Source organism: Xiphophorus maculatus, chromosome 20 (genome assembly GCF_002775205.1).
Source record: "Xiphophorus maculatus strain JP 163 A chromosome 20, X_maculatus-5.0-male, whole genome shotgun sequence".
In the NCBI taxonomy this organism is placed as follows: domain Eukaryota; kingdom Metazoa; phylum Chordata; class Actinopteri; order Cyprinodontiformes; family Poeciliidae; genus Xiphophorus; species Xiphophorus maculatus.
In genome coordinates this window covers 15,346,846-15,360,163 of record NC_036462.1, presented here as the reverse complement: position 1 = coordinate 15,360,163, position 13,318 = coordinate 15,346,846, and the positions used below count along the sequence as shown (strand labels likewise).

The 13,318-nt window shown below is 38.7% G+C and overlaps 3 protein-coding genes across 5 annotated transcripts; 1 reads left to right on the top strand and 2 right to left on the bottom strand.

The window, feature by feature from the left end:
• Window positions 1-406: 406 nt before the first annotated feature.
• wdr82 (WD repeat domain 82) lies at window positions 407-5,575 on the bottom strand. The gene is made up of 9 exons (XM_005796933.3): window positions 5,196-5,575; window positions 3,361-3,458; window positions 2,951-3,017; window positions 2,770-2,869; window positions 2,489-2,605; window positions 2,259-2,414; window positions 2,109-2,178; window positions 1,060-1,202; window positions 407-584 (listed from the first exon to the last, which is right to left on the bottom strand). Exons 1-9 carry the CDS (start codon window positions 5,354-5,356, stop codon window positions 555-557), a joined length of 942 nt encoding a protein of 313 aa, XP_005796990.1. The 5' UTR covers window positions 5,357-5,575; the 3' UTR covers window positions 407-554.
• Window positions 5,576-5,653: 78 nt separating this feature from the next.
• glyctk (glycerate kinase) lies at window positions 5,654-11,646 on the top strand. Of its 3 annotated transcripts, none has more exons than XM_023325436.1 (5): window positions 5,654-5,871; window positions 7,172-7,543; window positions 8,563-8,714; window positions 8,998-9,173; window positions 10,143-11,646. In XM_023325436.1, exons 2-5 carry the CDS (start codon window positions 7,188-7,190, stop codon window positions 11,031-11,033), a joined length of 1,575 nt encoding a protein of 524 aa, XP_023181204.1. In that variant the 5' UTR covers window positions 5,654-5,871; window positions 7,172-7,187; the 3' UTR covers window positions 11,034-11,646. The 3 variants fall into 3 exon arrangements, with proteins under 3 accessions (XP_023181204.1, XP_023181205.1, XP_005797080.1); XM_023325437.1 differs by having other exon boundaries at window positions 6,649-7,543; XM_005797023.2 differs by lacking the exon at window positions 5,654-5,871 and adding an exon at window positions 6,256-6,735.
• A 662-nt stretch (window positions 11,647-12,308) lies between these two features.
• tcta (T cell leukemia translocation altered) lies at window positions 12,309-13,207 on the bottom strand. The gene is made up of 3 exons (XM_005796934.3): window positions 12,856-13,207; window positions 12,720-12,771; window positions 12,309-12,557 (listed from the first exon to the last, which is right to left on the bottom strand). Exons 1-3 carry the CDS (start codon window positions 13,064-13,066, stop codon window positions 12,515-12,517), a joined length of 306 nt encoding a protein of 101 aa, XP_005796991.1. The 5' UTR covers window positions 13,067-13,207; the 3' UTR covers window positions 12,309-12,514.
• Window positions 13,208-13,318: the final 111 nt, after the last annotated feature.

Below are 13,318 nucleotides of genomic sequence, written 5' to 3'. Positions count from 1 at the left end.
AACGGGGTTAGATACCGGCTTTTCAATTATATTTAGTGTTTGATGAGTTAATGTAACCAAAGTGACTTTAAGGAAACTATCCCTGACTCAAATATTTCCACATGAGATGATTCTGATGGTCAACAGATTGTGTAAGATGTTTATGCTCCAATAAAAATCAGGTCATACTGGGTTTCAACATAACTATAGCTCTAACCTTACAAAGAAAACACTTTTAAACCACACTTTAAATTAAATTCAATCCTATTAACAAATCATCACTTATAATTTGAACCTAAAAATGTATTTCCTTCCCAGATGCTCTAAAATACATGGAACTGTTATTTTAACCTTTGTACACTAATTTCAAAAATACCAAAGACCCAAAAAGAAATATAAATTGGCACAATTAAAAAAAAGTCAAAACTATTTTTTTTTTTTTTACAAAGGAAACAATTTAATGTTAAATAGAAATATAAAAAACCAAACATGTTTTATTCCTACAACTGATTATTTACAATTTGATTTTGTGACATTCACACTGCCCCCTGCTGGTCAGCTGCTGCTCCTACTCCTCAGTCATCAATGGTCGGCAACCAGAAAGCCTGAAAGATTAATTCATAACAATCACTTTTAAGTCACTTCAGACATTACCGTTTACATATTTGACTGTTCATTCTACACAGAGAGGCAGAAAATCTCTTAAATATTTTATTACAAATTGGACTTAAATTCTGTTTTAGTAGAAAAAGCATTCAGATGTGAAATCAGGTGATCTGATTCCTGTACTTTTATCTTAATCTTTTTGCAACTTTAAACATTCAATTAATGTTTAAAGTTGCGTTTTTCTCTTTTTTTGATTGTTTCATGTTTTCATTTTTACAGAATCTAAACAAAATCTTTAAAAAGCCCCTCATATATAGACAAATTAAATCAAGAAATGCACAAACATTAGTAAAATGTAATGATCTAATGTTTGCTATTTTTAATAATTCATCAGTTTATCTAATAGCTAAGCTTATTTCTCAAAGAAATGTCTTTGTCAAGCCTGAGGCAACATTTTCTTTGTCTTAAACTCACCATGTTGGAGCAGGCACTGGCAAAGGTCATGAACTTTGGATTGAACTGCAGGCAGGTAATGGGGCCTGTGTGCTTCCCGTCTAATAACGCCACCTTCATCCCGCTTTCAGCATTCCACACATGGATCTTTCCATCTTCAGAGCCTAAAACACATCAAATGTTGGAGGTAAACATTCACATTCAGTAATAAAAAGCAGATTACTGAAATAATGAAAGTAACTCTGGTTAACCAGCATTGCTACGCTCCCTGATCTCTGACATGACTGTGATCAGGTGCAGACAGTGTCCATGTGGGACAGTGAGTCTACAATTCTACCGAAATACAGCAAGCAAAATGTTTAATGAACTGCACAGTAAATACCTTAGCCTACCAAATATTGCATTAAAGCCATTCATTGTACTATTATATTGCAACAATACAATAAAATGTTGTTAGAGGTATTTTTTAGCTGCAAATTATCAAGCGTATCCTAAAGGAATGCTGTTTTATTGCATTGTAGGCAATAAAATTTTTATTTTAGAATGTCTTTTTAATAAGTGGTTAAATCCAAAATAGAATATGCCACTTCTTCATCTAATTAATCAATCAAACATCAGAATAATCAGTAACCAAGTAATTATTGAATGCAGCCCTACTAAAAATACAGAATTCGTTTTCATAATCAACCTTATAATATCTTCTTCAGCTACTGGCACATTTATCAAGGAACCTGTAGTTAATTTTCATCTTTTAGTTAACATTTGCTCAATTTTATTTTTGAGTTACTTCATGTTTACAATGAAAGAAATTTCCCCAGATATTGGTGCGTCTCTAAATTAAACAACAACCATCCTGCCTGTTCTCAGAGCAGCTGTAGGATTTTAATAAAGCCTTAGATCCAAAAAAACAGTTAAAATTATATTTTGTATCATGTGAGCTGAAATCTGGTCTGTGCTTCTGCTGAAAACACTTCCATCCTTATTCCAAATAAATTAAATGTTCTTTTTGCTGAACTGTTAATTTAATCACCGATAAAGTGACACATAAAAACACGCTTATCCAAACTCACCAATCATCACAAACTGAGAATCAGGAGTGAAAGAAGCCTCTAAGGTTACGCCTTTACTGTTGTTGTAGCCCTGTGGATAGAAAATATAAACCCTCAGTTTTATTTTTTACCAAATAGTTATTCTCCATTTTGCAGTGACTCCATCTTTACCCCGAAAGAATGCAGCACCGCCCCTTTAAAAGCGTCCAAAATGCGAAGCGCCCCGCCGTTGGTTGAAAGAAGGATGAGTTTTCCATCATTGCTAAACTTGAGTCCAGTCCACTCACATGTCCGATCGTACTGAAGCTTGAAAGTTGCAAACGGACCCTGTTGGTAAGAGAGATCAATTTAGTTCTTTCTGGATCAATTTAATTAGTCGAGCGTCAGACCTCCTTCCATACCTTATCAAATGAGCGCAGATCATAAAGTTTAACCATCTCTGAATTTATGCCAGCTGCAAAAATGAGACCCTCTGGATCAAATGAGCAAACAGGCTTCCCCTGCAGGTGCATCAAACCCTAAAAATACAAAAATAGCAGCAAATACAGCATTAATTTTCTAAACTCGTGGTGCAAGACTACAGAGAACAAACCAACTCCAAATTCAATTTGTTAGGAAGGTTTAATTTTTACAGCACAAGTGTCAAACTACTTCTAACAAATGAGTAAAACTAGATGCCTACCTGGCAGTTCGGTGAGCGCAGATCCCACAATCTGATCGTCTTGTCTAATGAGCCGGAAATAAACGTGTCATCCACAGGAGACATGGACAGAGACGTCACTCTGATGAAAACACACAGGAAGAGGAAACATGAAAACACAGAAACATCGAACCAATCGCGGAAACACGAGGACAGCACTCACCTTTTGTTGTGTCCAGGAAAATACCGGATATATTTGTTGTCATGAAGAGACAAATACCGGATAGTGTCTTAAAGACAAAGAACAAAATAAGTGGCACCAACATACCAAAATAAACGATCATTTCATGCATAATAGAAAAGAAAAGAAAAAAAAAAATCAATCCAAAGCTCGTCTGAAGATTGCACTCAACCGTAGGCAAGGCAGTCACTTGTACAGTTAGCTCCTGTATGGGGTAGAATCACAGACCCTCAAACTGTACAAACAACTACCTCAGGCTACAGCGAGCAGCGCGGCGAGCAGCTACGCAACACAAACCATCACCTGAGCCAAGGCAGCAGTAAATTATGCGACAAAACGGAAATTAAAATCAAAATGGCATGCATTTAAATATACATCTTCTGAATACATACCATCGATTTTGTTGGAACTGTAGACCACTGTGTTTGCAGCATGAGTATACCTGATCAGATCCACGCCATACTTTTTACTGTAGAGAGTTCTTTTGGGTCTGTCATAAATGGGATAAAAAAAACAATAAATTAGAGGAAATTAATCAACAGAAGCACACTTAATAATACAAATAATAATAATTCTACAATAATTTAGAAACCTTGCAAGGTCAATGTTTGCTACTTTTTACTGAAACTCATCTTGAAATGATTCAGATTTCTAACAGATAAGGGGACTAAAAAAAAAACCCACTACACTTGATTTTTATTGTGTCATTATTTACACTCCTGTAAATAATTTTGCAAAACACTGAAACCTTTTTCTTCCAGGTCACGATGATGCACTACTCTGTTAGGCTACCACAGGAGTCTCTTTGGACCTTCCTCCAGGACTCTTACTAACTTTGGCTAAAAGTGATAAGGAACCAACTAATGTTTTAAAATATACATTTAAAAAGAAATGCTGGTTTTAGCAGTGCCAGTTTTTTGTGAAACAATTGCATTGACATTCCACAACATAGTGATACTAAATATACCAGTAATAGACTTCTAGATCTATTTCTTTTAGTAAGTTTGTCAAATTTTCTCTTTACTAATATTCCCCAGATGTCAAAAATCGCATAGAAGAAAATGGATCCTCTTTTCCAAAAAAATATGTTTTTATTTCAAAATAATCAAAAAGGAGTAAAATGATTGTTCTTCAGAAATTACATCATTTTCCCTATTGTAGATGTTTATCAAAAATTGTAAGTTGTCTTTCTTTCAGCACTACCTTTCTTTCAAGAGGTTTCTATGCATCTCTAACTGTGGTTCTAAATTTTCTAAAATTCAGATAACGCTTGTGATTGTAATACAAAAATGCAAAAACTTTTATCCTTCCAAACAAACAAGTTGGTATTCACAATTAAATCTAATTTAAGTCACAATAAAATTGACAGATATCCATTAAAAAAAACCCAATTCAACACTAAATGGAGAGCTCCTTCAGTGACACGTTCTGCATCATTAGTGCACAAATGAGCGTCATCACAGATCCTTCCTTCCAGCAGACTTTATAAACATCACAGCTTCAACAAGTCTTATAAGGTTGCTGTTATTTGCAGTTTTTCTAATTTCAAATAACATTCTTGATCATATTTGAACATCCCTGTTTGCATTTTTTTTTACTTCCTGCAAATAATCTTTTTTTTATAACAAATATCTATGCAAATGTATATTTTCTGCTCCAAATAAAGATAGTCAGCTGCACATTTCTGTTAATCTGAGTTTACCATTATTATCATAGTATTATTTTTCTTATGTTATAAACTTTCCTTTACCTTCCTGTATGCATGTTCCCACTTATCCTTAACTTGTTGCTGTGACAACTGAATTTCCCCACTTTAAATATTCTAGCCCCGTTTAACCAAAAGGAGAAATGGCGGCAGAACAGCTTAAATATTTAAGATCGAACTATACAACGCTCACTTGCTACAGCACCAGTTTGTCGTCTTAATTATGCGATTTGTTAAAAACTCTAGAAATATTAGGTGAAATTAAAGCGCATTTTCTCAATTTAGCCATCCCCTCCCACTTTGTTTAACAGTAATAATATTCATACAAGTGTTTTGCTTGATGAATATGAAACTGAATATTTGATGGCACACAGGCTTTAAAAAAACACAATACTGGTCCAGTTTTAACCGGCAGACTCGTTTATTTTTAATTTCATGCTGCATCGCTCTAAGCACCGCAGCAGGCCTCAGCCATTAGCTTAGCATAAAGCTAACATAAAAAACAAGAGGAGCAGCTCTTACTTTCCCTCCTGGCAGTCGTACAACACTAAGGAGTCGTCGTCGCTGCTGGAAATGATTGCCTCTCCGTTGGAGCAAAAGTCGAAGCAGTTAATTTTGTCCGAGTTTTCTCGGAACACTTTAGCAACCCGAAAGCTCCGGAGCACATTGTCCGTTAGCTTCATGGTGGCCTGTCTGTGTCTGAGGGGAAGCTGGCCCTCGCCCCGCTTTAGAACCACTCAAGGGTCACAGTTACGGTGATTTGTGGAGATATATAAACAAAAGCGGTGCAAGAAAAAGTTGTTATTGGGAAAATAAAGTCCCCAAAAACGGCAACCAAATCCCGCCTGGGGTAGTTTGAGTCCACGGCAGAGGAGGGACGAAAGCTCAACGCCTTCGCCACGTCAGTGACGCACAAATCATCACCTGACCGCGCAGTGGCCCAAAATGATGTCTTATCGCGAGATTTTCGTGATGCCATAAACAGCACAAGCAGCAGGATTTGATACGGTTTTCCTGCTTAGTTTTAAATGTCTCAAATAGTTGCCAGGTTGTGTGTTCACTAGCAGCGCTTCCTGTCACATATAAGAACAAAGATTTGTTTTCTGTCTGTCTCTAAATTTTACTCCCGCCGCAAAATAAACACATGATGAAGAAAGTTCCTGGAGGACTTTTGACCCCGCAAAAGGGAAACTCCAAGGTATGAACTACATATTACTGTTTTGGTTGGTTGTGCATTATCGTATAAAAATAATGTAGTCGTTCAGAATTATAATTGTAAAAATAAGTAGATTTAATTACATGTGTATTCATAATGAGGATCACTTTTCGGGACCTTTAATTTTATTATTAATATTCGTATGCCTGGTCTGTACTATATGCACTCACTGACAATACATTTTGCTCATACTGAGCTGGACCTTCTTTTGTCTTTAATTTTTTGTGTCACACAGTCAATCAATCAATCAGATTGTATTTGTATAGCAGACCTGTGAAGACCCTGTTGCAGTAATCAATGCAACTGAAGATGAACGCATGGATGAGTTTCTCTAGATCTGGCTGAGACATTAGTCCTTTAATCCTGGAAATGTTCTTCAGGTGACAGAAGGCCGACTTTCAACAAGATGGCTGAAAAAAAAAATAAAAAAAACAAACAGGGAAGTTGTTGTAATGTTCAGGAAAACAATTTGGCTTTGGGTTAGCATTGGTCTTTAAACAATTTGTCAAAGGTATCCAAAGTGTGTTAAGAAAATATCCCCCACACCATTACACCTCCACCACCAGTCTTATTGATTGATACAAGATAGAATAAATAAAGCCACATTCACTTAAATCTCCTTCTATATGGTAGAAATTTTAAGCAGTGCCAGTAAAGATGAGATAAACAGAGAGCTGAAATGCATGTTCACCGGGGCAGTGATCCCTCTAAATTAATCATTAAACGGAGTATAAACAACTCCAGTCACTGTTTGGTCAGATTTTTGCTTTGCTGCTGAACTGGAACACACACAACTGGCTGCTGCAGGAATCTGCAGGCTGCAATCGTCCTAAACCATCCACACAGGTAGGCAGACTTAAAACCAGATTTGAAGAGAGTCACAGTAGCTGGTTCACAGTGCACAATATTTAATGTTTGTTCATTTAAAAAACTATTTAAGGTAGTAAATGTACATGCATTTTATCTATACCTTCTAAACTAAATTGTCAGATAAACATTTGAAATGTTTTTTGTGTAAGTCCAAACAGCATGTTGCACATCTTGACTGTGGAAATTTGCTTTAAATTTGTATGAAGGTCTTTGGAAGCATTGGAATGTTTACAGTAATGGATCATTTTAAGCTGATGTACATTTTTACAAATAACACTACTATAACACTTTGTGTGCATGTAGTTTTCAGAAGGTTTTAAATGAAAGACATTTAATAGCATTATGCAAGTCTCACCTTCCTAATTTGACATGCTTTTCTAACTCTATACATCTTGCTGTATCGATTCCTCAGTCCTGCTGAGGTGGCAATGGCCCGCATCCTGTCCTTGTTCCGGTCTCAACCTTTTCTGGCCCTCCTGGGAAGAAGAAACCCCACGTTCTGCAACATGTCCATGGACTCAGGGGCGCGGGAAACCTTCAGAGCCGCAGTGGAAGCTGTGCAGCCGGACACCGTGGTGCGGCAGAGCATAGAGCGGAACGGCGACTCGGTCGTTATTGACGGACGCAGATTCACACTCAGTCACAACATGCACCTGGTGGGCTTTGGGAAAGCGGTTCTGGGAATGGCTGCAGAGGTAGAGAGGATTCTGGGCGATCATCTAGTTAGAGGAGTTATCAGCGTGCCGCATGGGATGCAGCAGACGTTACAACAGCATGGAAAAAGGTGAGCAAATGATGCAGGAGCCATAGTGCATCACAAAAATATTCTGACTAGTTTTTTTTGTTATTATTTGTAACAACCACCAACTTAATTTTCAATTCAACTGAATCCAGTCAGGAACTTAATAAATAAATAATTTATGATCACCTGTTTGTAATTAAATCTCAGTATAAGTCCAGCTTTTCTGTGAAAGCCTCTGGAGTTTCTCTGAAACTCTGGAGGAGATGCAGGAATCCACAGCTCATGAAGACAGCTATCAGTTGTGCAATCTGCAAATCCAACTTTTATGGACGAGAGTTAAGAAGAAAGCCATTATGGAGAAACATGAAAAATGTAGTTTGCAGTTTTTCACGCGTGATCTGGTCAGGTGAAACCAAAATAAAACTTTTTAGGCCAACAAAGGAAAGATTAAAGATGAAAAACTAACACTGAACTACACACTAAACTCACCATTCCCACCATGAAACATGGCGTTGACAGCATCATGCTGTGGGACTACATTTTTTTCATCAGGGACAGGAAAGCTGGTCAGAGCTGAAAATCAAGGAATCATGGAATAAAGACAATCTTCTTACGTCAATGTCAGTTTATTTATAAAACAACAAATGTTGACCAAGTTGCTGTACAATTCAATAGAATGAAGTAAGATTACAATACTAAGAACAAGAAAAGAAATTTAAGCAAAAATGCAAATTATATACAAACTCACATTATAAAAGAAACTCAAACTCTTGTCGTTTGATTCATTTTTGTTTGAATCAAACACCAATGAATATAAATGGGTCTTGAGTCTCGACAGTCTCAGCATTCCGTACATTAAACTAATCCAAAGTTTAGGAGTACAGATTGAAAAAGTCCAATCACTTCGGTTATGCTAACTTTTACCTTTTGCAATCATTTGCCACTTTGTGTTAAAAAGTGTGAACAATTTCAAGGAATGTTTATCTAATTTCTGAAAACTATCTAAAATATCACAAACAATATGGATATATGTGACACTTTATGCTTTTTATCCATCACAGCCATTTGTTGCTAAAAGCAGACAGTCGGATCAAAGTCATGGAGGGAGCCAAACACAACCTACCTGATGACGACTCTCTGAAGGCGGCCGAAGGCATCAAGCAGTTAGCTACTGAATTGACAGAAAAAGATTTACTGCTTGTACTAATATCAGGTAAAACACATGATTTCTTTTTAAATAGTCCCACCGATTTCTACCCTGTTTACTGTTTATTTATTTACACACAGACAATGTACAACATTTCAGTAATTTTTTAAAAGAAGAGAGAGAAGAGATTTGTGGTACCAGGTTATAGCAAAGAAAATGCTAAGGAAGTAAGCCAATCACACTACAAACCAGCATACAGTTCACAAAGCAACTTCATCAATAACGATTACAAATCTGCTTGTTTAATAGCCATATTATTAGCCAAATGTGTGGGTTTGTTTCCGTCTAGGTGGAGGCTCTGCTCTGCTACCAGCACCAGTACCTCCAATCTCACTGCAGGAGAAGCTTGATGTAACTCGCAGACTTGCAGCTGCTGGCGCGACCATCCAAGAGCTCAACAAAGTTCGTCGAGCGCTCTCTTTGTTGAAGGGTGGAGGGCTTGCACACCACGCTCACCCCGCACAGGTAAGTCACAGCAGTTGTTTAAAGGGACAGTATTATGTGAAATCTACTTTTTTTGAGTTTCACATCGTGTTATAATGTTATTCCCTCATCAAAAACATACCTGGAGACGTGTTGACTTGATTCTTTCATTCATGTTTGAGAAATTCTTTAATCTCCATGACAACCATTCAGCTCTGCAAAACACCTGGTGGACCTAGCCCCGCCTTCAAGACTCAGCTCCTCCTCCTCTGAGCCAAAGTTTCCCCCCACCAAGCTCCTTCAGACTAGCCAGCAGCCATTAGCAAACACCTGCTGGATCATCTGCTGAGCTCATTGTAGGAGCTGCTTCTCAGTGAAACGCTGGTTAAAATGTTGCTCTACATTAAGAGAGGAGCGATGTTGTGATGGCTTCCTGAAGGCGGAATTTCAGAAAGTGCAGGAGTTTTTAAAGAGACAGAGACCCAATTTTAAGGCACTAAATTACAAAGTCAAATTTCTTTTAAGTAGGGGTGCACCAATAAATTGGCTTGATTGCTTTGGGAAATTGGTGATCAGTCGATACTTACATGTGAAGCTGATTTTATCCACAGATCTTATCTACCTTGGCAAAGGTTTATAAATCAACCACTGTCCTCTTCTGTAGAGGTTTGACTGACAGCAGGTCATGCCTGTAGTTAACCATAGTCACCACACTGTTAATTTTATTGCTCTATTTAGCAACAATTCGGACAAAAAAAAAAATTAGTATCGCCCAAAATCAGAATCGGCAGGTCAGGCTTTTTTTTCTGTGATCGAAAAGAAAGCTGCAATCACTGAACCTCTACTTTTAAGTCATATGCATTTTTATAACAACTGAAGGTAGCATAGTAACTTCATTGTGCTGTAAAATGTAACTACGTGTGACTGGAAAACACATAATACTGCCCCTTTAACAATGTTTGCTTATTAAAAGAAGAGCATATTTCTGATTTTCCAATCATTTCATCAAAGGTGGTTTCACTCATACTGTCTGACGTGATTGGGGACCCTCTTGATTTGATAGCAAGCGGCCCAACAGTGACGTGCGAGGTGTGGCCGGAGGAGGTTTTATCCATCCTTGAACGACACAAACTTCTCAGCTCCATGCCAGCTTCAGTCACGCAGGTCCTTGCGAGACAAGGTCCCCGCTGGAAAGACAGTAACAAGCACTCAGATTCACCTGGAGAGGCTCTCAATGCTGTGATTGGCTCCAATACCGTTGCGCTCACCTGCGCTGGCCGGCGAGTTCGAGAACTGGGTTTCCGTCCTGTTGTGCTTTCACCGGGAGTCTGCGGCGACGTGAGGCTCGTCTCCAGGCTGTACGGCCTGCTGGCCCGATTCGCCTGTTCCCAGGAGGAACCGCCTCCGGAGATCGCAGCCGAAGTGCTGAGGCTCGGACCGGAGGTCGGCGTGGAGAGCTGGGACCTGTGCCGAACCATGCAGGTGTTGGGCGAGGGGCGCGCCGAGGGGTGGGGCGCCACATGTGTGTTAGCTGGAGGAGAGCCCACTGTGGAGCTAAAGGGCAAAGGGCGAGGAGGTCGAAACCAGGAGCTGGCTCTCCGAGTGGGACTGGAACTGAGAGGCCTGGAGCTCCCGCCGCAGGGGCCCGTGTTTCTGAGCGGCGGCACCGATGGTCAGGACGGACCCACGGAGGCTGCGGGGGCCGTCACTGATGCGGGGCTGTATGACGAAGCCCAAGCCCAGGGGTTAGACATCGACGGCTTCCTCAGTAATAATGACTCCTACACTTTCTTTTCCCGTCTGTCAGGCGGAGAGCGTCTGCTGGTGCCTGGCCTGACCTGCACTAATGTCATGGATGTTCATGTGCTGCTTATCCCACCTATTCCCATTAAAATTAGTTAACACACAGGCTAAACAGTGCAAAATAATGAGTAGATCATCATATCAGTAGACATGAAAGGCTTTTTAGGGTTTTCTATTTTTATATTTGACACTCATGGTAGGCAGAGGTGAGTAGAGTATCCAAAAACTGTACTCAAGTAAGAGTAGCACTACTACAACATATTTTTACTCAAGTAAAAGTAAAAAGTAGCTGTCCAAGGAATTATTCAAATAAGAGTAAAAATGTATTTGGTAAAAAGGCTGAAAGTACCGAGTTACTGATCCAAACATAATTTAATATTTACAGATTACATCATCAGATGCAAAGGGGCATCTCATAAAGTTTGTGGAAATTTTATTCCACAAACTTGTGAAAATTTTGGTATTTTAAAGATCAAAATGAAAATAATTGATATATAATGCTACAATTATGAAATAAAATAAGGCAAAAGAAACATTTCCTCAAATAAGTTTTTGAAACTTTAACAAAAACTGCACGTCTATGTCAGTGTTTTCCTTCTTAATGTAAAAATCATTCCAATGTTATGTGCTAGCTGACGGCAAGATTGTACATTAAAGTATCAAATATTATTCTGACCTCATCTTGTTTTTCAATAAAAATGAAATGACTACAGATTTGTTTTGTTTTTTTCTTTTAATTAAAAAGATTAACTGAAAAATAAAATCACATTTTTTATTATGGTAAAATTTTACTCTCTGTGTATTTGATTTTGTTTTATAATATTTTTATACAATTCTTTGTTCTCTAAGCATGCAAACTGTGTATAATCATAGGCAGTGATTTCCTCTTTAGATCACAAATTGGACTGACAGGGAGACACTGAACAGGTTTCCTCCAGAAGGTTTACTGCCAAATGAGCAGCAGCTCTGTCCCCTGAATTTGTCTGTTTGTCTGGAAAATTCATTCACCACTTTGTGCCACTTCCCCATTCCTCTTTTAAGACGGGAACATGTAGAAAAGGTTGCCTGCACAATCCCTCCCATTCCCACTCTACAACTGCACTATTTTATTTTGATTCATCACATTGCATAAATAAAACTGGCCACAACTGATACTTCAATAGTAAATATTTACACAGCATATGCTCCCTCTACTACTACTAATGCCAAATCTATTAATAAAAACTGTATTTTATTTTGTGTCCTGACTTCAAAAATACATTTGTTGCACCAAGGTTTCTGTATGACCTTGGAAGTGAAATTATAGTTGCATCAAACCCAAAACCACGACTGTTTCACATTACCACTGCTGCCGCTCACGAAATTCACAAGTGGTCCATGTTGACAACACGATTTATTTCAGTCATTCTTGCTGAAAAGTGTCCTGCTCTGTGACCGGTGGTCAAAGTAAGTATGCCACTAACTTTGTTCGACACCATCCCAGGAGAACTGATAGATGTTCGTACCTAGATCATCAAAACTGATCATGTTCATTTAGTGTCTGAAGTAAAAATGTCCAGCCCTGATTTCAGGATGAGTATTCAGTCATGATGGCTCTTCATGGGGTCCCCAGCTTCACTCACCCTATAAGATAACAGATAAAAGATCAGAAACAACAACAATAGCCATGCAATAAATGAAGAATAAAACATAAACGCAGATTAATTAAAGCGGGCTATCTCCATGGAAACAAAAGTAACCTTTTGAATTAATGTGAGCCACATAATTCCAACATCGGACACTCACCATCCGCCCAGGTGGGAAGCTGCCTCCGGTGTTCCTCCGTTCTGCCCAGCGCCTGGATGTAAACACAGAGCATGCTAACGCGACTAGCTTGGATTTACACAGCCAAGTGTTCCTGTGCGGGACGAATAACACCCACCTTGTCGGTAATACATGTCGTTCACTGTGTTCCCGTAGACTTTCCATGCAAAGTGAATCGCGATTAGACTAAATATCAGCCAGCTGAGCAGGATTTTGAATATGGAGACCCTCATGTCGTTGGCGAGCCAATCGTCCACAAACTCGGAAATAAACGACAGACAGCTGTCAGCGACGCGGGACAGAAACTCAAAATCCCACGAATCCTCCATATTGTCCGCTTATAATGTTAATGTCGAGAGAAGCGGGCCAGCTGCTTGTCCATTCACGTTGGTTAGGCAGGATGCGTTATTTGTTGCTCCACCGTTAGCTTTGTTTACTACAACATTCTTCTTCTGTCGCTTTTTGTTCGTTAGTAAGAGCGCCGTACCGCCACCTACTGGACGAGATGCATATTAGCATATTTAAATTCATTACACATAAGGAGATATTTCGGGCGTTTCTTGTAAATTTTCCTTATTTTT

Coding starts and splice junctions, on each gene's coding strand:
- wdr82 (XM_005796933.3), bottom strand. CDS start 5,356: ATGAAGCTAACGGACAATGTGCTCCGGAGCTTTCGGGTTGCTAAAGTG. Junction 3,018..3,360: donor CAGTTCCAACAAAATCGATG/GTATGTATTCAG, acceptor TTTGTCTTTAAG/ACACTATCCGGTATTTGTCT. Junction 585..1,059: donor CCAGTGCCTGCTCCAACATG/GTGAGTTTAAGA, acceptor TTAATCTTTCAG/GCTTTCTGGTTGCCGACCAT.
- glyctk (XM_023325436.1), top strand. CDS start 7,188: ATGGCCCGCATCCTGTCCTTGTTCCGGTCTCAACCTTTTCTGGCCCTC. Junction 8,715..8,997: donor ACTGCTTGTACTAATATCAG/GTAAAACACATG, acceptor GTTTCCGTCTAG/GTGGAGGCTCTGCTCTGCTA. Junction 9,174..10,142: donor ACCACGCTCACCCCGCACAG/GTAAGTCACAGC, acceptor ATTTCATCAAAG/GTGGTTTCACTCATACTGTC.
- tcta (XM_005796934.3), bottom strand. CDS start 13,066: ATGGAGGATTCGTGGGATTTTGAGTTTCTGTCCCGCGTCGCTGACAGC. Junction 12,772..12,855: donor CGACATGTATTACCGACAAG/GTGGGTGTTATT, acceptor GTTTACATCCAG/GCGCTGGGCAGAACGGAGGA. Junction 12,558..12,719: donor GCTTCCCACCTGGGCGGATG/GTGAGTGTCCGA, acceptor GTTATCTTATAG/GGTGAGTGAAGCTGGGGACC.